This window comes from Chamaea fasciata, unplaced genomic scaffold (genome assembly GCF_029207755.1).
Source record: "Chamaea fasciata isolate MVZ Bird 193981 ecotype frontalis unplaced genomic scaffold, bChaFas1.0.hap1 SCAF_1, whole genome shotgun sequence".
NCBI classification, from domain to species: domain Eukaryota; kingdom Metazoa; phylum Chordata; class Aves; order Passeriformes; family Sylviidae; genus Chamaea; species Chamaea fasciata.
The window spans coordinates 137,598,115-137,625,110 of NW_027094086.1; the positions used below are offsets into that span (position 1 = coordinate 137,598,115).

The window sequence follows — 26,996 nt, forward strand, 5'->3', positions numbered from 1 at the left end:
TCACCAGGCAGAGCTCATCCTCCAGAGAGCTCTAGCCATATTATGCTTTCCTTTGAGATAAGGTTACAGAAGAAATAAAAAAAAATGATGAAAATGTTGGTGGGGAAAATTATTCAAGATTGGCAAGATTAATTTATGAGTAACTTGCATAAAATTAGAATAATGCATGTGAAGTCATCCAGCAACAGATACCAAAGAAGAAGACCTGAAAGAGCTGGGAGAAGACTGAACCACTGAAGGAAAGACCATCAAGAGCACCAGAATCTAAGCGGAAGCACACAAGTCATAAAAGCCAAACATGCATAAGAATTTACAAAACAGTAGAGTAAACCAGCAGAAAGCTGAAGCACTATGGTGATGGCATACAGACTGTAGCCACTGTGTGGTAAAGCAGCCATGAGAAATCAACAGGACATGACAACCTCTTCACCACCAACTCTGCCTGCTAAGGGACTATGTGCAACTCTAACCGTGATGTAAGATAAGGGTTAACAAGGGAAGAAAAAGGCAGATGAGAACACACATCTCAATCAGCAGATAAGAACAATCACATTAGCTGAACTCTCCATCTCGGATAAAGCATGAAGTATAACCCAGAAGCAGAAGGAGCAATAAAACTACAGGCAGGAAAAACTCAGTTGTGCCGCTGAGGTGGCAAAAGGATGGCTAGAGTAAGAGCAAAAAAAATTTTTTACAAGCTACAGTAATCATATATCAAGCAGAGAAGCAGTATTATTCCTTCCTATGCTGCATTAATCTAATCACTTTCCAAGAGAATTCTGGCATTTTCTGTTCTGTACAAAATTCCCAAGTTAAATATATAGAGTATATAATATTAAAGGAATCAGTTAACTTCCAGGCATATCAGTTTGCTTTTGCCACCAAGGATCACTCACACTATTCAATCAACATAAGCAAACACCTTTGACAGGAACAGTAGGAAAAATTAAATAAGGTCCTTCGACTAAAGCATATTCTTATGTTCATTATGAGGGAACCAATGGGTGTACTAAGTAAGAGGTAAAAAATCTGGGCTAATTTACTTCCTTCCATCCTTCAAATGATGTATTTTCCTATGTATTGTTTATAAAATATGCAGAAATTATACATTGTATGAGACGACAGCAGTTACATATGTACAAAACAGAAAATAATATTCCAAGCTTGCAAGTGTACTTGCATGCTTGCATCTGTACTTAAACTAGAGCTGCCCTCTGGTTTAAGCTTGCCCAGCTGGCAATTAAATTCCTTTCTCTTCCAATCTTTGATGCAGCTGGGTCACAGCAGTGGTTCAAAATAATAACACATACCGTGTATATGTGTGGTTTTGAGTTCTTAACATCTACCATAGACTAATGATCTTAGCACAGCAACATCTCAGTTGGATTGATATTCAGTACGTATTACTTTTTCCTCTTTATTATGGTGGACTTTATTCATGACTATGTGAACTTCCTTTCACAAAAGGGTAATTTCCTTGCCTGAAAATGCTATTATTGATTTCAGATTCACCAGTCTGAAGTGATGGGTTTACCTGCAGCTGGTAGCCAGACGGCAACAGCCAACAGAAAAATGAACTTTCTGATTCTCCAGACCCCCGCTTCCTCTGGCTCAATGTTCAGAGCCCCGGGAGATGCTTCCCAAGTCAAACTGTTCTCAGTGTTCACAGAAACACGCACTCCGTCCATCCGTGTCATCTGGTAAAGGTGTTAATACCCTTCCAGATGACAGCCCTATGTTTTCCCTCAATTGTGGATAACAGCAAAAAAAGCTCTGATTTTAAATCAATAGTGAAGAATTTGAACAGTCTGTTTTACATTTGCATCATGATTCATGTAGCTAAAGTGTCCTTGAAGCTCTAAGCCCTGTTTAAGTAACTTCCAAGAGTACAAATAGATGGTTTTCAGAGTGGAAAATGCCAAGACAGCAACACGGTTTCAATACCTTGGCAATCCTTAATCAATTTCTTTTTTGAAAAAGTGGCAGTTTCCCAAGAATATTAAGTGTCTACAGTGGTAGCATGTACCTTTTCTTGGTTTAAAACAATCCAAAGACACCCCAGAGAAACCATATGAAAATATAAAGAAAGTAAAAGCTCAGGATGCAGTTGCCTTTTCTAAAAAAGTGTCACTAGGAATGACCCAGCCTTTAGCTGACATCGGTATCATGTCTAAAGTCCTCAAAAGAAAAAAAAAAAGCATTGATCCAAAAGGTTAAAAGAATCTGAATAAACTTAATCTCTCCATAAAATAAAAGCATATCTTAATCTATGATAAGGAGGTCTTAAATTCAGCTACAAAGTACTCATACTACCTGGGGACCTAAATAAGAATCAAGTAGAAAAGGGGAGATTGTTGAATGGAAAAGTTCAAACACCATATGGTCTAACAAATGTAAAGGAAAAACACCACAGAAGGAAAAAGCAGCATAAAAAGATGACATCTAAAAAAAAGGACCACTTGCTTAATATTGTGCAGTTTCTCCATTTCACTGGTTCATTTTCAGTAGATGAATGGAATTACTACCTGAAAGGGATGTGATTTTATCTGTTGTGACTTCTTCCTCCTCCAAAATTACCAGCTTTAGCAATGTTGCCAACCTTTATGTTCTGTATCTGAATGCTGTAGTTACATGCATGCAATTCAACATTCTTAGGTGGGTGAGAGTTGGTTCCCCCATGTCGGAAAGTTTGTATATATGACCAAAGAATTTCTTTGATTTACTTTTCAGATTTTATATTTTCTGCTCCCAACCTGCCTGACTTCACTTTTGTTTATGTTATCTATCACTTCGTTTATTATATGTTGGCTGCTAGTGAGCATTCTCATATCCATACGTCTGAGATCGACAGACAAGCTCTGTACTGGACACAAGCCGAGTTATCACCAGATGGGCTTGAGAACATTTCCAGAGTAACATGATGGTTGCTACTTAAATATACTCATGCAGTATATTCACTCACCTCCTTTCTATCATTTTGTCTCTATGCTTCTAATATGCTGTATATTGTTTTATGTCAGTTCCTACAAGAGTGTGCCACAACTGCTTTCTGATTTTCTCTGCCTGACAGATGTGAAAAATCAAGGCTTTTCTTGCTGTTTTTAAAAGGACTATTTCACCATTACATTTTTGTTTTACTTACTCTATCCCAGTAACATGAACATTCCAAAAATAAAGACAGCAACATATTTTCCCAGCTCTCCTTAACCAGAAGAGTTTTCTTTATTAAAAAAAAAAAATAATTTATTATGGGTGCAAGCAGAAATGGAAATCGGAAGTCAAGGCCTAAAGCTGAAAAGAGTTTCAAATAAAATATATTTTTCCTCCAGCTGGTTGCCAAAATATGCGATGGATAGCTTCCAAAAGTGGCAAATAGTTTAAAGACACGAAACACTATGCAGAAGGATTTCAGTCACTTGCCAACAAAAGTCTCCCAGCACTGTCCCCTCTGCCCCAGCTTCATGGCCGGTATGCTCCTAACATCTATGGGCTATCTATCTATCAACCAGTGCCATCAAACCACCAATGCTGAGGTCCTTGCTGATTGTTGCAGTCATTTGCATGTACTCAGGGGGGAAAATAAATATTTCTATCTCCCTCCTGATGCTTCATAGCATACCATCAAAAATCAAGCACATTCTTGTAGGTTTACAAATTAATGGCATCTGATCTTGCAAGTAAGGATTATGCAGGTAACTTTTCAGTTGACACATGAAGTTCATTGTACTCCACCTCACCATATTAGTAAATCTGAAGTGTTTGTATGGTAAAATCTCTTCATATATGAGCACAATTCCTACAACCAGTCGTACCAATACATCTTGCAGAAAACTGATGAGTAAATAGTTAAAAGTCATGGGAAATTATACTTCCTAAACAGATACTGTAGCTTGTGTTACCATTTGTAAGCATAAATATTTCATGAAGAGGTGAACAGTCTCCCAGGATATGTGCTAAAGGAGAAAACATCAGTACATCTGGAAAGACAGGTCTCTAACATGACAGGGCCAAAAGGTCACCCAAGCTCCTAGGATACAGCAGCAGCCCAATATCTAGCTCAGATCTTAAGGGACCTGAAATTTGTATTTTAGTTCTTCAGATACAAACCCTCAACAATTGCAGGCAAATCCCAACCATTTCCAGTGGAAAATGTTGACTTTGCAGAAAACACATAGCTCAGTGAAAAAGCCCTGATGGAAAATCTTCAGCAGGTCTAATTACAACGGAAATGTTGGAAAGAAGACAAAGTTTAGATTAACTTTTTTTAATTACATGCTACATGAAATGCTTCATGAACTTTTCAAAGCAAAAATCGATTTTGTTTAATATTATTATAGCTCAATATTTTCTTTCAGTGCTTTGTATGGTAAAGTTCATGTAGAAGAAAGCCCACAGTTTCCTGGACATTAATGTACATTGTTGATTTTCACCAGTGACTGTAAGGCAGCTTTAGAAGGCTCTGCTGATAAAGGCTTAAAATGTTTGCTTTTTTAACAGAGCAAGCCACACTTTGATGTGAACAGTCTATTAGGCCACTATGCAAAACTAGTAAGCCTCAGATGGCAGGGATGATGGTATCAGCAGTTGTTTATGAAATAAAGGGTAGAATTTACAAACTTCGCAGTAAATACAAGAAAACCAGAACAGGACAGGGCAACATTAAAGGTATGCTTCATGTTCAAAGAAGCACTATTTCTTTTTTTAAAGAAACCTAATCAAATATAGGAAGCATGCATATGAAGAACAATGTGCCCTGACTTCATTATCTGCAGTTTTAGTTTTATTTAACTCATGTTTCTATTCTGAAGAAAAGCCAAAGAGGTGAAATCAGATGGAAATATTTACAAATGTAAATTATTTTGTGAAACTGAAAGTCAAATGTACTGCTAATGAAGTGCAAATAAAACAGCAAGCTTAAATCCTACTTGCAATTTGCTGGTGTACGCATCTTTGCCATTTGAAAGCAATTAAATCCCCCACCCCCCAACTTAAAACAAAGAATGTGTATTTTGTATGAACAGTAACATTCCCAGTCATACAGGCAGAGTTTTCCCTTCACTCTGCAAGTAATGTTAGAGTTAACTTCCAAAATTCTGTTTATTCTATGGTAATGAAAGAGAAGACAAGAAAAATACTTCATGTCCACCTCTTGCTCCCTCTATGGCAATAGGTACAGTGCACCAAAGTGATCCAAATACTTTACATTCTTGTGCACCATGATGGACTGAAATCATTCACAGTCCTGCCCGGTGCCCTTGTTTAGGTACCTGGTTTATGTTTCAGACTAGCAGCTGGCAAACCTTCCAGCACACATAAACAGAATTTTAACTCCACTGAACAGGCAGAACCACCCTTGGAACAGCTTTGTTTCCTCCAGGTCATAAAGGTATAAACATTCTTCAGAGTAGTTTTAGCAAAATGACATTAAGTTTTGAAATAATTATTGTTCTGCCCATTACACCAATGACCACAAAGGACATATTTTATTTAAAAAACACTTAATTTACCCTAATAAAGATTAACTTCAATGGCAAATTGCTTATTTTGATATGTAATGATCACAAATGTAATAACTGCTCTAAAGACAAAGTTAAATGTTATTTAGATCTGAATAATATGTCCCAATCCTGTCTCAAAGTTAGTGTAATCGGGATAACATTGTTCAACGGACTAGGAGATGGTTCATTCTTTAACAGTCTTTTTTGTTTACAGCTACAGCAATTAAGTAAGTGCCTAAAAAGTTAATTCCTACAGTCATTTGTTTCCGTTTTTCAAATAATTTTAAAAATAAATAAAATTATGCTCTTCTGTTATGGCACCATCCCAAAAAAAACATAGCTTTTTCCAGCTTGTTAGAAAATGAAACTGAAACCTAGTTATTCAAGACAGTTTTTGATTAAATGTGGAAGAGAATTTGGAAGGTTTAAAGTCTTTCATTCTTAGCTTGAACTCTGTCATTTGTACATCTCCTTTTTTACAGTGTTACTCACTGGAATTCTGTCCTGTTACTGACAGAGTGACTCTCGTGACCACTTTGCTTCTTCCCATTTCCATCCCTACTAACACGTAAGACCACTTTGCTAACTTGCTTGTGACATGTTCATTAAATAGCCAAAATTAAATTCCATTTTAGGTGCATTTTGTGTCAGCATCTTGAATCTTAGTCTTCCAATTATATATTCCAATTTACACAATTGCATAAAAATTAAACATATTTTTGTCTATAGAGAATTAAAAAACACCAAAGTTTAGTGCTCTCAATAGCAATACTTCCAGATTCATAAAACTCCCAAATTTCTATAACACACCTCTCTCAATTGCACTGGTGCCTATCTGATGCATCATAATTTTTAAATTTTTTGTCATTATTTTCAGAATCCTGTACAACTCTCTTCTTTAAAGACATTCTTTTTTACTGTCACATAAATTCCATTACTTTTGCCAAATTATAAATGACTAAAGCTGAGAATATTTATTTCTTTATGGTGTTCATATTTTGTACAAAAGTATTCATAGGAGTGTCCTCTCTAAAATCAGAAATACCATTTCTTCATGTATATTCCAACCATATATTCTAGTCTTCATGTTAAAAAACAGCTTAAGAGTTAACATGTCAAAGTTAAAATGATGGTAAATAACCAGAAATAAAAGTATTGAAACTTACACTGTTGTGTTTGTGTGTGAGGTGAGTGGGCATTTTGTTTGTTTGGTTTTATTAAATTGCAATAAGATGTATACCGTGAAGATATAAAAACCTACAGGTCAGGCCAAACCAGCCTGCAGGCAGTGTTGTGTAGCTCTGGTTGGAATGGTGTCTGGACCTAATCATGGATCTATTTGGGTGATTTGAAACCCCAGCAGATCAGGCTTGAGTCTGCCTGCCCAGCTCTCTGCAAATGTATTTTAGGTTTCTGAAAGTGCAGTTTCCTGTCTGGTGAAAGGTCTGGAGGTGAAACCATATGAGGAGTGAATGAGGTCACTGGGTCAGTTCAGCCTGGAGGAGACTGAGAGGAGATCTCAGTGCAGTCAACAGCTTCCCCATGAGAGGAAGAGGAGGGACAGACATTGATCTCATCTCTCTGGTGACCAGTGACAGAATTTGAGAGAATGGCCTGAAGGTGTCAGGGGATATTTAGGTTGGATACCAGAGGGTGGTTGGGCACTGGAACAGGTTCCCCATCGAAGCGATCACGGCACCAAGCCTGACAGTTGTATTTGGTCAATGCTCTCAGGCTCATGGTGTGATTCTTTGGGTGTCCTGTGCAGGGCCAGGACTTGAACTTTGATGATCCTTGTGGGTCCATTTCAACTCAAGTTATTCTATACTTCTATTTCAAAGAGCTAATTTCTGGTCTGCTTAAAAATAAAATAGAGTATTCAACTGGATTTAGGTTCTAGGGTATGGAAATACTATTCTGTTTCTTGATATCTTTAACAAGGTAAAGCAAGATTAAAGAACGCAAACCCTAAGTCCTCATTCAGTACTGGAAATTAAAAATAATAAGTGTGGCTGGCCTCTGTCCACAGTGCTACACAATTATATTTTAAATCCAGAACGCAAATGAAATGTCTAACACACAGTTAAACAAATCCACTTGATTTCCCAGAGCTACGTGCTCTGTTCTACTTCCAGAGTTCGTTTTAATCAGAAAAGATAAACCACAGTCATTATTAGTTCACTTAATTATGGTAAGTGATGCCACATTTGAGAGCAGGGAAAAAACCACCACTCTGTAACTGGATACCTCATGCAGTTTTTAGAAGACTAGAAATGCCTAATTTATTTTTCTTTTCAGAAGAAAATGCACCTGACAAAACCTTGGAATTACTTCTAGGACATTTTGAAAATCTCAGGTCTGGTAAGTATAACTGCCTCAGAGAAACTTCTTTCTTCTTTAGAAAACTTCTCTGTGGACGAAAACGACAAGCACCACAAACTTGTCAAAAGTTTTACTCACCAGATACAAACACTCAGAAAATATATTCAACAAAAGAATTTCGTAATACAAAATTAAAATATAGAAATATTTATCTAATCAGACATGATTAGAATCCTCTCCCAGGCTTCTATGACCCATTAACCAAACCTGCAAAGTCACAAGCACCTTGCTAGACCCATCCCCTTACACCATCAGACTTGGAGGCAGTGATGTAGTGCAGTAAACTAATCCTAAGCATCCTTCACCATGCCATAAACATTAGAGGAGAGCTGTAGCAAAGTGGAAGCTCTCCCGGCTCCAGCCAACATTGCAGTTATAAATTTGGTCAGAAAAGTAAAGTTTCCCTTGCAAAGAAATGTATAGCCACCTTAAGTCAATCCCAAATTAAGCTATATATGTTTACAGATAAAGCCTAAGGAATGTCATTGGAAAAGATAGATCAGTTATCCCAAGAAATTTCAGGTGTGTGAAAAAGAGCTATTCTAGCTATCATTTTGTCCCAGAAATCTAGAATGAAACCAAGAAACCCTCTCTAGGCATAAACCTAATAGCAAAGGGCTAGAAAAGCTTATGCAACGTATGGCATAAGCTCAGATACAACTGAAGGGACTAGGGCATCTCTGGGGAGGAACTGGAAGTACTGAGTCCCAGAAATGTCCTTCCTTTCCTTTTCTCTCCAAGAGAGAGCATCTTTCTCTCCAAGAGAGATCAAGAGAAGAATCTCAACTGCAGCCTCTGAATGAATGCAGAACAGTCACCTAGTCAATGTGACGGAGGAGGGAGCAGTGATAATTTAGCATCACTCTGAGGTACGTTTGCCATGACATGGCAACGGGAGAAGAAAATGGACAAGCAAAATACCTTGCATACCATCAGCTCTTACCCCTACATCACACGAACACCTGCAAGGTGCAACACAAACACCTGCAAGGCCCCTGCAGGGCAGGGAATTGTGTACCTTGCACAGGATTAGGCAGTCTGGCCATGCAAAGGGCTTGGTACCCTGCAGCTGGCCATCTCCCCCTGCAGCCAAGAAAGACATTTGCTAAGTTACTGCAGTTGTTCAATCACATTAACCACTCTGAGGGGAAGGCACTTGTTTCCCTGAAATCCCACTAAGATTATCACTTTGCTTTTCACTGCTACCAAGGAACAGATAGCGAGACTGAGTGTGTGAGGGAATGAGTCAGAGAAAGCCAGAAAAGGAGAGGGAGAGATGCAGTTTTGGCAAATGAGCTATCTTCAGACTCAACTCACCAGAGCTTCAGAAGTATGAAGCACACATGGACAGTCACTAAGAAAATACCTACAGTGAAACTTAGGATCTCTGCAATTTCATGCACCAACAATTCCTCTTCTAATTTGCCATTGGCATTACTTACCCCTTTAAAGATAAACGGCTTGTCACTTTACAAACTATGGAAAAAGCATCAGTGCAAAAATCTTCCAAAAGCAGGTGTACTGATCTTTAAAATTTTGTAACAGCTTGAAGACACCACAGTTTCTCAATACTTATACTTAAGATAAAAGAGCAACTGTCTTTAAAGGCACTCCTTTCCGCTCTGCCGTCTTCATTTCAGCTTATCAACTGCTGAATTTAATTACCATTTCAATACATATCTAAAGCACTAAGGTCTCCTTTCTCTTAACAATGGAAAAATAATATGATCCTGTGCAACAATAATGATACATAAGAGGAGGTTCTGACTGGGTATAAGAAAACAGTTTTCATTAAGAGGGTAACTCGGAACTGGAAGAGGCCACACAGGGTATTCATACAATGTCTGTTTCCAGGCATTTATTTCCAAGACCTGATGGGAGAAAGTCCTCCGCAACCTGCTGTGAACTCAGTGTTGAACCTGCAGAGCAGCAGGTTGAACCAGACAACCTCCACCCAACCTCAGTGATTCAGTGGTTCTACAGTCTACTGTCAGATAAAAGGTATCAAGTTCCTCAAAAACACCACAGAGAACCCTAGAATTTTTAAAGAAAATTTTCAAAATTAGATGTTTTTAAAAACATTATCCATCATGAATTTTGCCCTGAGTACCAGGCTGCACTCCTTATGCAGGATGCAGTTAAACCAATGATACGACTGACAACCTTTTAGTAAAAGCACAGTTGTAACAAACTTATGAAGCACATGCATTAGAAGACGGCAAAAGAAAAAGAAATTATCTACTTTTAAAAATATCCTTTGAAAATAAGTGATTCCTTTTATAAGTACAAGCAATAGCATAATAATTTATAGACAACATTAAATGCGTTTCTTCATCACAGGTATTTCTGATTAACACTGCATACACTCTTAAACAGTACTTGTTAAAGCAGACAAACCTACACACAGCCCAAGGAAGCAGATGCACACACCCATGCAGAACACACTTTGCAGGTGCAACTCATCCTCACCTTGAGATTGGGTTTTGCAAGGAGTTTCAACAGCTCTCTGATCTCACTGCTCAGTGGTTTGCTCTGCAGCTCCTCAGCCAGCTGGGTGGGAGATGGAATCAACACAAAGACCATTAGCAAAGCATTGTTTTACCCAGTGCATCAGTGACAATCCAGAATCTATATTGTTCAAGGTTACTGCTTTCCAGCATGTTCAAACAGAAGGCAGCATGAAGGAAAACACCATCAATCACCATGCTTCTGTTTCTGGCCCTCAGTGGACCAGATTTAAGCCAGGCCTTTTGGCTCAGTTTAACACAAGTAATCATTTCTGGCAAGGGTGCAGCCAGATCACATTCTGATTTATAGCAAAGGGGGCAAATCCCAGCACTTCATTTAAGTGAATGGTCCTTTGCGTGCAGACAAAGAACTGCTTGTAAAAATGACTGGATCAAACTTTGACACTGTCTATAAAAAACAGTTTCGAATGAGGTGGTGAAATCCACACTGCTTCCAAAAACCCACAGTAGCTGTGCTGTTTAGGACTGGGATAAGAAAGCAAAGTGCCCCTACAGTGCAAGCAATCTGAACCTTTTATTATGTTTACACATTCACTGGAAGGAGCTTGTTAAACGTGAAGTGAGTTAATCATAATATAATTTATAACAGGTCATCAGCAATTCAAGCCTGTAAAATGCACAAACTGTGTCCTAACAACAAGATCAGTAATTTATGTTTGGTTATACTACAAAATTGTGGCTTTGTGAACAATAGAGCGGCAGTTTAACTTTTAATCCCACGGCTATTTGGATCACATCTTGGGTTTTTCTTATCTTGCCATTCTCAACTAATTTGAACTCAAGAGGTATACTTTACTGCAGGATTTTAGACTTAAACTATTTTTCCAGAAGAAGAAAAAGCCAAAATGCATTTCACAACACTGAACTTTGGTTTAAACTTCTGAAGCTACATGGCTCATAATGCAAAACGTGATTTCAAGACAATTACTTGTTTTCTTTGCATTAATTCAGTATCATAAAAATGTCTCAAAGAAAGATTGGCTATATGCAGCATGTAATTTTATTTGTCTAACCTAATTTTAAATTTTTACTTTCATTTAGTACACATTTTCAACATAAATGGATAGATGTATATTTTGCATAATGATATATAATAGACAAATTTATTTGAAGAAGCTATTATAGACATCAGACACGGTTTGAATACATTTTTTTCTTCTAACCTTCAAAGTAAACAGAGTATCAAAAATTCATCACCGACCATCCTACAGACTTTTAACTATAATTCATAAGAACATCCAACAAGTGCTTATATTAAAGTATTTGTGTCTCAATACCAAAAGATTAGAAAACAGTCTCTGTAGGAAAGGTCAGAATGAAATAATTTTAGACACAAAGCCAAATATTGAGATAATCTGACTGCAATTGAGTCTGCAATGCTGGAAAAGCCCTGCAAAGCTGAAAATATTCTGTGATAGGCATGTCAGTAGGTCTATGATACAGGTTATGCTTGGTTGCCTTCTCATTCTTTAGATTATACTGCTCATCACTGGAGAATAAAATCTATTAATTCGTGTTTCACTGATGGAGACAAGCAACCACTCAGCAGAATGACCGTTTCAGCATTTCTCTCTCAGATGAACTGTGCACAAGTATTAACTCCAGCAGAAGTGGTGTCTGCTTTGGTGGTACAAATGCAAATGCACATACGTAAGGTTTAGAACAGCGAGAAAAAAAATCTTCATTACTGCTTTAACAGACATTTAATCTTTTAATTTAGGAAATATTTTTCAGATAAAATAATTTTAAACTTGTTTTCCTTCATGTGATTTATACTGTTTTCCAAATATTTTCATTTAAGTTTTAGGCACATTTAATACCTTGTGATAGAAGAGGAGGAAAAACAAAGATTGAAAGCCAAAGTCATGTTTTCAGATTAGCAAATAGATACCACTTCAGCTGGTTTAGACTGGATTTTTATTTGTTATTGTTGTTAAAGGGCTGAGATTTGTAACAGCTAACAGCAGCAATACATGGCATAATTGGGACACACTGACACTGGGTGATCTCCTCTTATGCTAAAGACTGCAGGAAAAGCTGTCTGAAAACCTCCTGTATGATCTCTTGAGGGAACCATAACATTTCAACAAGCTCTTTATGAAAAGCTGCCACTAAAGAGAGGGAAAGAAAAGCAAGGGAGAGGGCCAGATGTGGAGAGAGGTTGGCAAGGTGAGGAGCACCAGGGACTGGTCTTTAAAGTTTCTGGAGAAAGTTCTGAAACTTCTTTTGCCAGAACAGTATTTCTACCAACCTTGAGGCCTTATTTGCTGTATATAGCTATCCTGCCAGTGATTTTGTGTGGTTTAGGAATGGAATTCTCCAATTTAGTACTGCCACTAAAACCGTGCACCACCTTCCTTTCCCTCTCAAAGTGGAGGCACAAATGCAAGATCACAGGATGAGGTAAGAACAATTTACTGGAAACGGTGATAAGACTCTGTACTATACTGTATGTATATACTATTACTAAATACGTTATAGCAACAATATTAATAACAAAAGGTGTAAGAAAATAAATTATTCATAGGGAAAAACTCCCTCATAATAGACAATGCCAGATAGCTTTCTTCACCCTCTTTTCTTGATTGGAACAAACCCTTTCCTCCTGGAAAAGAGTCCCTTTCAATGAACTCTGAACTGACATGAGGTGGTATGGAATAACCTCCACATCATAACCATGCCCTCACTCAACCAGTGCAAAAAATTAACCATGTCCTGGCTGGAACGAGAAGAGATGTTTAGATCATCTGCATGAAATCACTGAGCCCTAAGTCAGACCCAGCTGCTCCAAAATAAGAGGCAAACAGAATGCCTGATGGGAAATTCAGCCTAAAATTACCTGGGGGAGAGAACAGAGATGGATAGTATGGCAACTGGGGATATGAAAATGTTTAGAAAAGCCTTGCCACAATTGTTACTTCTAAAACTGCTTTAAAAAATAACACAAGAATAAGAACACACTCCTTAAACACTTTTATTTATGATAGCAGGACCTCAGATTTGGGTTTTAAATCAAACAGGAAATATCTACTTGCTAATAAGAATATCTCCTTCTTCAACTATAGAACAGTTACTATCAGTAGGAAGAGAAAACATTAATTTAAAGCCTATTGAAATGAAAGTGTGTTTAATAAAAACAACATGGTTTTAAATACCTGAAGTTGACAACTACTCAGACAAGCATGCCAAAAAATGAATAGCACTTTAAACCTGAAACTTCATGAGTTTGGGATTTACAAAGCCCACTGCATGTAATTTTACTTCCTCAAAATTTGCAGATAGCTACCAAAGCATAGAAAATCCTGCAGTGTGCTAGCCTGACTACAGTCACCAAAGGACATCCTCACCTTATGAGAGAGTGCCCATAAAAGCCGCAGTTCACCCACACATAATTAATGAAAAAGCAGCAAGAGCATCTATTCAAAAGAAGATGTACATCTGAAGTAGGCAGATGCCTAGAGACAATTATGTCCCAACATGTACACTTAAAAACATTACCACATGTACATAGTAATACATTCATAGGGTTAAAAGCCCCAACCTGTCTCAGCTGAGGAGTGACAGAGTACTTTAATTTGGAGATTTCCAAAACTATACGTTTTAAATGGTTCTGAACAAAGAATGAGATTGCTCAGCATTTCTGAAAGTATCAAAAATGAAGTTTTGCATCCAAAAATAAGAAATTATTAAGAATTTCAGCTCAAAGATCCATAACACAAATATTAGTACGGATTATTAATATGTCAGCAAGAACTTAATGAAGAGAATTTCAACCAGCTTTCTAATTTTCAAAATTACTATCAACAATATTTAAAGCTATGTGAAGGTTAAAAAAATATTACTAATATATGCCTGATGTCAAGGCTAATGTATTACTGTAGTTGGTATGTTACAGGATATAGCTCTCCTTCTACTGAAACATGATTAAATTACCATGTATCCTTTTTTCAACAGTCCTCAAGTAAGTTTTATGGTTTTTTGTTAAAATGCTACCATTCTCAACATTAAATAATTTGTTAAATTTAAAACCCAAAATGTATTAATTATATAAATAGATAGTAAAGATTTTAAAACATCTATAAAGTATGTGAAGTTTCAAACATGCTGTATTTGAAATGGATCCTAGTATATATTGCCTTTTCCAAAAAGCAACCTGACATCATCAGTTGCAACAAAGATTTCTGGATTTCACCTAAACCACAGTTTATTAAACATTTCTCTATTCTGGCCTACCTCAGGTTCAGTCATAGTTTATACAGGTGTGTTCACAATTCATCTGAATCCTAGAATTAACCAAATAGCAAGAAATGGCAGGTTGGATTTTTTTCTTGAAAATAAAAATTATAGTAACAGGAAATTAACTACTCCATCAATGCTGACCACTTTTACAATTTATTTTTTTGGTTATGAAGGTAATTTGGAAAGCTCCAATATCAATAAATCAGTACTGTACTTTTTCTTAAATAGTTTTGATTATTTTCAAAAAGCCTCCATCCTAGCCATTTCATATGCTTCATTTCTGTAATATTATTTGTCATTTCTCATGTTCTGTCAGCAGTGCTGCTATCTCATTTGTCTCTATTTTTCCAAAGCATTCTTCTTGTCTGTGACTTTCTCAAAACACTAATAGTTGACAGCTTTTCCTCTCCCAGTAGAGTTCCAACCTGTAATTTTTATTACTTAGTTACTAAAGCAGAACAAGAGGCTACCTAGATGCAATATTTTTATAATATGCAAGTGAATAAAAATCAAAGTAATCAGCAACAAGCCCAGTGATGACAGAAGCTTTGAAAACCTTTGTAGCTTCTTATGATTGCTGCTCAGAGGATTGCACTCATATGTTTGCACTATGGAGAGTTCTGCTTGCAGACAGTTTTTTGGTAGACTTGGTACCAGTGATCTCAGCAGGGGACACTTACATCATCTGCCAAGGCTGCTGCACCATGGAGTATGGGCATCGGGTTCTGTTTTTCATAATAATGCAGTTTTTCATGAATCTGGAAGACAATAGTACAAAGTGATAAGTTCATTTAGCAGCATAAGAAACTGTACAAAATAACCCTGTTGAGTCTGTTGACTGTCTGTAACTAAACATCCTTATAGTAACCTACAGGCAGCAATCATGTAAATGCAATTCATCATTATCCTCTGCTGAAATGCTAAGAATATGAAATCAGACGGAAAAAATGCTCAGTATGCAGACCAACCCACAGAAAAACTAAACATTTGTGATTTTTCTCTCCTGGCTTTCTCTGTCCATATTTCTAACATATTGCTTCAAGTATCAATTACATTTTATATTGCTGCTGAAAACACAAAGCATAAAGTGTTTATCCCCAAGATGGATATAAACCCCCCTGTAAATTATGATTTATGAAGTGAAATAATAGCTTGCCACCCACATCTTGACAGACAACTTGATGGAGCGGCTGCTGTCATTAAAATAATTCAGGAACAAGGGTAAAGCAGTGCTGATATGAATTCTAAAACATGAACATCTGAAAGAAAGAGGCAGTCCTTCAGCAATTTAAGGTTTTTAATGAATAATTATCAACATTAAAGATGCACTGTGCTTTGGTTCTTCCAAAAAGGGAAAGGATACACCATTATTTAAACACCACCCCGTTCCCTCCTCCACAAGTTATGCATTTCAAAATTTAGATTTTTTCCAGTATAAATGCTTTTAAGATCCAATTTTAACACTTCTAACAAGTTTCTTTGTAGCTGTTTCAGAATAGCATAAAAGACTATATTAAACATTTAACTTTATTAATTCACATTATTTTCCTGAAGATATGTATATACAAATATTAATTAAAATCCAAAATAGAAGATAACAGCAGTCTGTATAAATGCAATTCTACTCCATTCTTAGATTTTGTGCTTTAGTTCTGCTGCTCTGAAGGAGGCATGAACTCCAGATGGTTGGAGGAGTTGCAGAAGGAGCTAAATCGGGGACTTCTGTGCCTGGCAAGGAGGGGAAAATGAGGTCTGGTGGAGGCCGTGGGGTGCAGAACTTGGCTGGGGACTCCCTCAAGTCCTTGGGAAACAGGATCCCCATTGATACCCTAGCACTCCCCAGCATACTGCTGGGGGAGGTGTGGGACAGATGCCAGACAGCAGGGACAGATTTAAAGAGCAACCAAACCACTCTTTGCATATTGAAACTGTTCAGAGTTGACCAGATCATCTCCATTTTGCACCAAGTGTTCCCTCCAGCCTTCCGCCCTTCTTCCACATTTGCTTTTCTCTGCTTACTTCTCCCCCAGCAGCACTCACTCCTCTTACTGTCTAGGACTCCCCCACTCTTTAATTCAAAGCTCATTCCTTAAGTCCATTCTTTTTAATTTATACTGAACTTCCACAAATACATCCATAACAAGATAATGCCATGTCAGTGACATTTGTGCTTGCCATTCTTTCTGTCTTCTGCTGTCCTTCATAACCCCAAGTCCACATCTGTTTTTTCCTCATTTAGACTGAATGTTCTTCGAAGTAAAGACCATCTTAATACAATATGGCATAGTAAGGTCTAAGTCTTGATTGATTCCTTCATCATTTCTGCAATCTTAACAAGATTATTTCAGTATGTCATCGGTTAAAGGATGCTGAAGTTCTGACATATCATGGTGAAGCATGAAGGCACTACAGGCGCTTAATTTATAAACTGTAAAATAATTAGTTCTCATCTGGAAACTACATGGGAAGCACTACTGTTTCCAGAATATGAATCTGAATTTTACATTGCTTATGTAGACATTGTTTACTCAGCAATTACTTAGACTAATTCATACTAGATTTCACAAAACTGTAGATGACCAGACAACTTCATGTTTCTCACTCACAAAGCAGAGAAACTAAACAAAAGAAAGAGGGAGTTGCGGCTCCTTGAGTTTGGCAGAAATTTGTGATTTAATTGGACGGTTAATTTGAATAACTAAAAGGCATCTTGATTTTATCCAGATTCAGCTTCTGTCAGCTCTGAGGTCAGAAGCAAATGTCTATGTTACCTCCTAGTTTCTCAAAGAAAATAGAAGTGTCACTGCCAATTAAGCTGCTTTTATCCTGGACAACCTGTACATATCTTTACCAGCCAGCCCTTTCGCTGAAATTAATAAAAGCAGAAAGGAAAAAGTCAACCAAACAAAAAAGTGCCGAGACAGCCTTGCTTAACCCATCTTTGAGAAAAATGTTAGACAATTTTAAATTCATGCAACAAAAAACCAGGTTTTTAAGAGGAGGCACAGTGTAACCTGAACTAACTATCAGCTCTGTCTATAGCCAGAAATTGCAGAAATGACTGAAAACAATATTTTATTTTTCTAAGAGTGAACACTGGATTCCAATTAAGCATTTAAGGACAATCATCAAGGTTTTATTTGATTAGGAGTTGTAGAGAGTAACTGCTTAACCAAAAGAACCAGAAGCTAAACAAGTAAACAGGAAAATTTAACTGCTATTAGACAATTCTAGATATTGGCTTTTGCTAAATCAGGTTGAAAATTTTATTAATTTACTGTACTAGCATAACGAGTGACTCTAAGGATAAACACTTCATGGTCTACATTAACAAACACTGCAACCTTGGCACACTTGCTTTTAAGATGCAATACAGAGTGAGGTTTTCCCCCAAATATCTGATTTTATTTGACAGTAGTTTGCCTTCTTAGTTGAATCTATATTTAGAATGAATTTTTAAAATCAGATCATTAGACCACAACATCTGTCTTCCACATCTTAGTAATTTAAAGGATATACCTACGGAAATTAAAAACCACTCGTCTGTGCACCAAGATGCAATCAACGTGCAATACAGGGATTACCTTTCATATTAGTATAAAATTAGCACATGCATCATAAAAACAGTTACCTCACATCTCTAACTTCTGGATTGGTAATGTATCCATAATGCATGCAGCACTTTTATATAATATACTCCTGAATGCAGTAAGACTGGAGATTTAGCGCAACTCCACTGATAAAGCAAAAATTTCAGTGAGGCAAAAATGCATTCTCAGTCAATTCCATTCCTTCTTTGTGCCTAAAAATTTATTCCAAGATGATTTGTTCCATAATTTCCCCCACAGATCACAGCACTGATGACCGGCCTCTAGTTCTTCATATTCTATTTATAGGCCTTTTTTGAAGATGAGCACTTGTCTTCTTCTACTCATTGGGCACTAGGTCCTCTCTGGTGTCTTTCAAGAACGACAGGGCACATTTGCAAGCTCACCTGGTGGCCCTTGAATCTGCCAGACTTCAGGGTGACAAATGACTGCATTTATGACAAACACCTTTACAGAAACTACTGTGCATGCAGCCATATGCTTTGGCAACCTCTTCACATGCTGTCTTTCAGTTAATTATTTTCCCAAATATGAAATTTTTACATCACGCCATTTTTACATGAACGCCAAGCACTGCATTTCCAAATTTCAAGTCTTATACAAGTAGAATTTGAAATCTGAATACCTAGATTAAGTGACTACACTGATGAAAATGAATAATGCCAAGTAACCAAAAAGAGAGATGAAAAGCAAAACAGGCCAAGGTGGTGCAAATACTTCGCCCCTTTACAAACATCACTCAATGAAATTAAACTCTAGCAGCAGTTAAAATCACCCTGGAACACTTTGAGAGAACCATGAGAATGGATTCAAAAGTAGAAGCGAGAACATTCACCTACTCAAGGTGAGATGTCTCATATTTACAGCCATTTATTTGAGCTTCAATCTAAAGCATTCTATTTAATACAAAAGGCAACATTAGCTTACATTGAGCAGCCATACTGGATGTCCAGTAACTTTAATACCATTGCCTTCTCTCTATTAGAAACTTATACAACGTATGGAAAATATAGGACTGTACTGTGTTTAAAAATAGGAAATGTAGTACATCTGTTTTAAGTTCTTCTGACATTTACATGTAAAGCCTCAATGCTGAAAATCTCTTCACAGATGAGACCAAGTCTGTTAAAGCAAGAATTATATATTGTAAATAAAACATAAAAAGCTGTTCTGCTGAACAGATGACTAAGTTGTGGGGCTTTTAAAATTTTTTTTATGACTACCTATTCTTTTCACTGTAGAGTAAGAAGATCTATGAGGTTCCGCGAAAACTGACATCTACTCTGAAGTTATGCCCCAAGAGGGAAAAATAATCATTTGCAAATTTATACGATTTTTGGCACACTTACAAGCAAGAAAAATCGTTTCAGGATTTTCCCAGAGAGACTGAATTAAGCTTTCTATGATAAAGCAGAGTAGTGTCCTCAGCCTCGATTATTTCAAAATCCATAAGGTGCTTTCTAAGTCAGGAAAATAAAAATCTTAAGCGAAGAGTTCTACAAACTAAGTTTAATTTCTCCTGTTAGATTTCTTAATTTCCATGTACCGTTCTAATATCATATGATTGAAACTAAACCAGGGGAGTGGGATAAACATGTACCAAAGATGCCAAAGAGTTAACAGAAGACAAAGGTAGTATTTTTGACAGAACAGTTGGCATAGGAAAAAAGTGCATGTAAGAGTACAATATGCAAACACTTGTAACCGAAAAAGCACTGGCCATCAGTGAGCCATACCAGCACATAAAAGAACTGTCACAAACATAGTGTGAAAATGTTCTGCCGACCACTGCAAGGGTGTCACCAGCTACTCAGACATGTCAACATATTTGGATAAGAGCTTTTTTATGGTAATGATACCTTTCTGACAAGAGGTGCTGAAGAGGATCTTGTGAATATGTGAGTATTTGCACTGACCATCATTCTGAGGCAGACAGCAATTCTGGACCAGAGTGCTTCTCCTTTTGAGAAACATCAGCAGATCATTTCTTCTTATGAATTATGTAAACAATCCCTTACTTGGGTTTTATTTAATGAGATGAGATATCACTCAGCATAAAGACACCATACCTGAAAAACTCATTTTAGCACCACACCATACACATTTCTGGGGTTTTCCTCTGGACTATCCTAGTCTTGCCTGCAGAATAACCATTAGCAACTAATCTGCTTGTTTAGTTCCATCAGAACGGAACCCACTTCATATACTGGATTGCTGATGTAAAACCAAAGCAGCAGAAATTGAGAAGATGGGAAATTACTTTAAAAAAGACACCAGTGATCTGAACTAGAATGTCAATATAAACACAGATACAAAGCATCAAGATGTGTCTAGCAGACAGGCATTGAGTATATTGTTGCAGAAAGTTCTTAACAGTTGGCAGAATATCTTCCTCTGACTGCTCTATTCATTGTATTTTTCATCATACATCCCACAGCAAGAGTGTCTGAAATCAATGCACTGACAAAAGCCATGCAGCTGCTGTATTTATTGGCTTAGTCACTCATATGGATGCATAATGGAAGACTCTTGTACACAGAGAAGCTGGTTAACTGTCCACCAAAGTTTCAGGTTCATGTACACTTGCAAAAAATTATTTAATTCCACTAGTGGCACCACTACAAAGAAGAGCATCTATATATGAAGAAGCCACAGCAGATTAAGAGAACAGAAAAAAACCCCCAAACCTGTTGAGGGAGGAGTAAGTACTAGTTTTGGCTTAATATGCAATTTGTGTTCTGCATCTGAAATATCTGAAGCAAGAGAAATCATTCCAAGGCACTCAAGACCGTAAAAGACAGATTTGTTAATAGTTCCAACATTAACACAGTGAGATTTCAAGACAACAATTAGCGTTTTCATTTGACCACTAATAGTATGACCTTAACTCAGGGATTTAGATGCTTGAGTTCACTGTCTAAATCTACCAACAACTTTGAGTCAAGGTAAAATAAATACGCAAGAATGAAAAAAAGAAATGATGGGCTACAAAGAAACAAATGAAAATAACTATGAAAACCATTCAGAAATGATAATTACATACCATCATCTCTGCTGAAAGAGAATGCATATTTTGCTTGATGTAGAATTTTAATTAAAAGTTTGTTTAATTCCCTTCTTTCCTCCTACCAGAACCATACTGTATCACATGAAAGTAACAGAAAAAGTAGCCAACTCTTTGATTTATTTTCATCACTCAGTGATGGTCTTTAAGTCTATTTACACAGGACAAAAATACAGACTGAATGCAAAACTATTCATTTGTTCCCAAGCCTTCCTATAGTCCTTATCGTTGCAGCTTTGGTACACTGAGGAACTTAAATATACGAACAACTCTGCATGTACTTATGTACGTACATGGCATGACGAACACAAGGTGTAGGAAAACCTAGAACACATACAGCCTTTAAATCATATTCCAGTCATACCAACTGAACTGCAGTTAGAGACAGAATATTGCTAAGAAATCAGCATTATGTATTCTAGAAAACAGGAACAAAATAGAAATTAATAAATCATAGCTAACTATTTGAAGTTTGCAATGAGCATTTCAATCCCCATAGTAACATTAAATTGCCTCAAATATAAAATAAGTGACTGTAGAAAGGCCTCTGAATGTTACAAGTATCAAAGCAAACTTCTGAAGGCTTAAAAACAGATATTGAGATATCCCAACTCTAGCCAAATTTGCCACAGCAAAATGTTTTAGCATAACAGATGAGCAATTCCCCTTAAAGCCTTTTTTCCAAAAAGCAGATGCATGAATTTCCTAACAATTCAAATGCAGGCTAATGGCATGGAAGTATTTCTGCCTGAACAGCTGAAAGTTAGAAGAAATTCAGAACATGTCAGGTAACTCTAATGAAAGAAAACTTGCACTACAATAAAGAATTCAAATTTTCTTTATCAGTATAGGATGAAATCACTAATAAATCAGAAAACCTTCAGACTGACTGGTACAAACTATTGCAATGGGCTTGGCTGGGACAGAGCTCATTTTCTTCACAGCAGCCTGTATAGTGCTGTGTTGTAGATCCGTGATGAAAACCATGCTGATAACAGAGCAAGGCTTTAGCTACTGCTAGACAGTGCTTGTGCAGTAACAATGCCACCTCTGAACCTGCTCTGTGCCCTGGAGGGAGTAGGCTGGGGGTGGCCAAGAGTCTGGGAGTGGACACAACTGGGACAGCTGATCATTTTTCCAAAGCAGCTTTGTTTGGAGACTGGATGGGCACTGGTAAGCTGGTGGTGGTGACTCCTTCTGCAGCACTTGTTTCCTCCCCTCGTAACCACCTAGAACAAGGAAATAACCAACAGGGCATCTAAATTCTTGGACAGAAACCCAAGCTCCTTAGCTGGAACCTTACCTCCTCTGCTGCTAAAGCGTGTTCGAGGAGTTGACAAGGGTGGATTTTCTGAGGAGTAGACAAGGGTTATAAGTGGAGATTTTAATACAGTTTCAAAAATGAAGCCTAAGACTGAACTTAATGGGATTTTGTTATTTCTGTCATCTTAAAACATTATATCCATTGAAGATTAAAACCATTCATGTTAATGCTGCTGGGACCATGAGAGGTATAACAGGAAAAGTAGCCTATTTCCACAGCCCTGAAGTTGCAAAAAATGTTAGTTCAATTTTGTGCTACAGCAAAACACATGAACAAAGGAAACCTCCAACACTCTTTTTACATGTCACGTGTACTTAAAGTCCATTATTTGAAAAGAGACAATTAAACATGCATATCAGGACCAAAGTGCTCCAAGGTTACCAAAATTTCTGGAGCTGTGTTAAAAGAATGCAAACCAAACGCCAAGTGTGGAATCATAGAGTGGTTTGACCTTTGAAGATCATTTAGTCTACACCCTTTGCCATGGGCAAGGGTACCTTTCATCAGATCAAGTTGCTCAGTCTTATTCAACCTGACACTGAACACTTACAAGGAAGGGCATCCACAACTTCTCTGCTTCAGTGTGTTACTACCCCCATTATAAAAAACTTCTTCCTTATGTTCAATCTAAATCTACACTAGCATTGCTCAGCCCTTAAAGATAAGGTTGCTAAGAGTCCAGGATGATCTGGATGACACTTCAGAAGTGTCCTTTACCCAGTAATCAGAATGACCTATATTCAAAACAGAATTCCTCTAGAAATTTCTAATTACATTGCATTTTCAAAAAAAAAATTTCAGAACTGTATGTACAATTATAGTAATTTCTAAGTTAAGAAATATGATAATAGATCACATTTAAGGGCATTTTTCTTCTCAGGTGAAGTTTTGTAAAAACTGTACAATGATGTGCTATCAACAGATGTACGAAGTTACATTATTTTAAATCAGGTGCGATAAGCGCAAGTCAGCAGCGGTGCCTAGAGAAGCCACAGCTCTAAATCAGACCCTCAGTAAATGTTGTTTGAAATTTGATTCAGCCAGAAGTTGGTTTTGAAGCGCTTAGACATGTGACAGAGGTGTAACGATGGAAGCGCCCAGTTAACAGTGATAGCAAATATCATGTGATTGTAACGAATCATAAAACAAAAGCAAATAAAAGAAACGTGGCATGCTATAAATGAAAGAAAAGAACCTTTGGGGGGAAATAAGGCAACTTTTGTCAACTGGCAAAATCAAATTATGTATTGATTTTTTTTAGGGACAAAAATGAGGCTTGCTAAAAATTCCAGTCATATGGATTATTAATCATTCCAGTCAAATAACTAATTTTTATTGTCTAGCCAGAAATTTCAAGACAGAAAAAATGCCTGTGCACACTGCAGTAAGTTGTATGGTAAAATCCTATGCTCCCTGGATTTTAAATTTTTTTTATTTAATCTGTGGTTTCAGGGTTTCCTTGTCAATCATTTAACACTGTGTCTCATTACCTCATTTGTCCTTCATCCATGATTGACCTTGATGAGCTGAGCAGCATTTGAGGAAGATGATGAAGACAGAGAAAATTCAATGCTTCAGGAAGAACATTGGCACTCAGGAGTTTATTTGAGGCAGTCTGACAGATGAGGCTCTGAGACTTACCTGACATAGTCATGAGGGCATTGTCAGATCTGATTTTGTCCTAACAAGATCTAATCAGGTCTGTAAGGACCCATCTCTCTATTTTTACTGTAAAATGAAAAAGCATCTCTTTACTCTTTTTTGAGAAAACCAAGACAGACATTACGTGAGCAATTGATGAACCTGGTGATCCTGCCCTTGCTTCTCTGTGACATATATACTGTGTTCTTAAATTTCAGCTCCCTATCACATTTGTTTTTATTAGAAAAAGTACTTCAATAACTGTTAAGATACTTCAATATCCTATTGACACTGTTAACAAACATGTCCTTCACGAACAGTGGGATGTGCCTGCAGATCTGTGTCCCAGAACTACGCTTTGTAATATTTCTAATTTAGAATTTCCAGTCTTCATGCTATTATCACCAAAGAACATGTGTGAAAACTAACAAATACCTCCACTATGCTCGTATACCATGACTTCCCTTTAGCTGAAAACCAAAGAGAGCCTTTAAAATTGAGGCCCATTAACCCAGCACTGCCAAGTCCACCACTAAACAATGACCCTAAGTGCCACACCTACACATCTTTTAAATATGTCAGGGATGATGACTCAACCACCTTACTGGGCAGCCTGCTCCGGTGCTGGAGACCACCCCTCCAGTGAAGAAATTTTTTCTCAAATCCCATCTAAACCTCCCCTGGTGCAACCCGAGGCAACTTCCTCTTGTCCTATTGCTTGATACTTGGGGGAACAGACTGACCCCAACCTGGCTACAACCTACTTTCAGGCAGCTGTAGAAAGCAGTAAGGTCATCCCTGAGCCTCCTTTTCTCCAGGCTGAACTCCCCCAGCTCCCTCAGCTGCTCCTCATCAGATGTGTGCTCCAGACCCTTCACCAGCTTTGCTGACCTTCTCTGGACATGCTCCAGTACTTCAACGTCTCTCCTGATTTGAGGAGCCTAGCACTGAATACAGAATTTGCGCTGCAGCCTCAGCAGTGCTGAGTACCAGGGTATGGTCACTGTCCTGGTCCTGCTGACCACGCTATTGCTGATACAAGCCAGGATGCCACTGGCCTTCCTGACCACTGGGACACGTGCTGGCTCATGTTCAGCTGATGTCAACCAGCACCCTTGGGTCCTTTTCTGCCAGGCAGTTTTCCAGCCACTCTTTCCCCATCCCGCAGCACTGCAAGGGTTCTTGTGACCCTTCATGCCCTTGTCCAGATCACTGATACAGATATTAAATGGAACTGGATCCAATACCAAGCCCTGGGGAGCATCACCGGAGACTGGTGACGAGCTGGATGTAACTCCATTCACCTACACTTGCTGGGCCCAGCCATCGTAACAGTTTTTTGCCCAGCAAAGAGCACACCCATCCAAGCCAGGAGAACGCTGTGGGAAATCGTGTCAAAGGTTTTACCCATGTCCAGGCAGACATATCCACAGTCTTTCCCTCATCCAATATGCAGGTCCCCTTGTCACAGGAGATCAGGTTGGTCAAGCAGGATCTGCCTTTCCTAAACCCATGCTGGTTGGGCCTGATCCCCTGGGTTATCCTGTAACTGCCATGTGATGGCACTGAAGACAACCAGCCTCATGACCTTCCTAGGATCTGAGGTCAGGCTGATAGGTCTGTGGTCCCCTGGACCGCCTTCCAACCCCTCTTATAGATGGGTGTCACATTTGCTGACCTTCAGTCAACTGGAACCTCTCCAGTTAGCCAGGGCTGCTGAGAAATGATGGAAAGGGGCTTTGTGAGCATTTCTGCCAGCTCCCTCAGTACTGGGGTGGATCCCCCCTGGCCCCACAGACTGGTGTGTGTCTAAGGGGTGTAGCAGGTCATTCACCACTTCCTCCTGGATTACAGGCCTTCATTCTGATCCCGGTGCCTGTCTTTCAGCACAGGGGCTGGGTACCCACACAACTGGTCCTACTGTTAAAGACTGAGGCACAGAAGGCAGTAAGTACCTCAGCCTTTTCCTTGTTCTTTGTCACTATGTTTTTCCCCACACCCACTAAAGGATGGCAATTCTCCTTCTCCATTTGTTGCTAAAAGGAGGTAATATGGTAATAGCATTTGCTATGTTTTTTTTGCAATGGTAAGCAAAACAGATTAAATACTGGCTACAAACCCAGTTATTCATGCAGCGCTTCTAAAAATGTTTATTTTACTTAAAAAAAAATTCACTTTGAATTCATTGTTCCTTATACAATAAAATAAAGGTCCTATTATATGAGATTTCACAGACTTCATTCAAATGGACCTTTTTTTGTCTGTAATAAGCAAAGGTTTTGATGACTTTGCTTATAGGAAAAGGGTCCCTAGATAGACAGAGGAAGTTCAGACCAAAGCTAAACAAGTTGCACTTGCTCCAAAATAAATTTCCCTGCCCCTTTAGAGCCAAACAGTCTACATGGCTACTGTACACAGTATTTTCCAAATTGTTTTTCTGTACTTTTAACCCCAATTCCAAAGGAAGGAGCATCAGAACAATTCCAAATTTGAATGAAGCTCTCTTATGTGAGCTAAGGACATGAGGTCCTTGAACAGAAAGAACAGAACATCAGACATTTTTCCTTTGAAACAAGCAATCTTCAAACTGCAGTCTGTGGATGCTGAAAGATCCCTACAATTTTAATGCACTATCCTTCCTAATTTTTTTTTTTAAAAATCTGAGGAGTAAATCCATCATGTCCCTGTCTGAATAGTACTAGTCAGAATTTG

At 37.9% G+C, this 26,996-nt stretch overlaps 1 protein-coding gene across 2 annotated transcripts in view; it reads right to left on the bottom strand.

The window, feature by feature from the left end:
• The window catches only part of MPP7 (MAGUK p55 scaffold protein 7), a 148,791-nt gene that overhangs the window by 50,215 nt on the left and 71,580 nt on the right, over positions 1 to 26,996 (bottom strand). For both annotated transcript variants that reach the window (XM_066199535.1, XM_066199543.1), the window contains exons 5-6: positions 15,328 to 15,405; positions 10,350 to 10,430 (exon numbers count right to left, since the gene is read on the bottom strand). In XM_066199535.1, the coding sequence (XP_066055632.1) occupies positions 10,350 to 10,430; positions 15,328 to 15,405 (159 nt within the window). The remainder of the gene's footprint in view (positions 1 to 10,349; positions 10,431 to 15,327; positions 15,406 to 26,996) is intronic.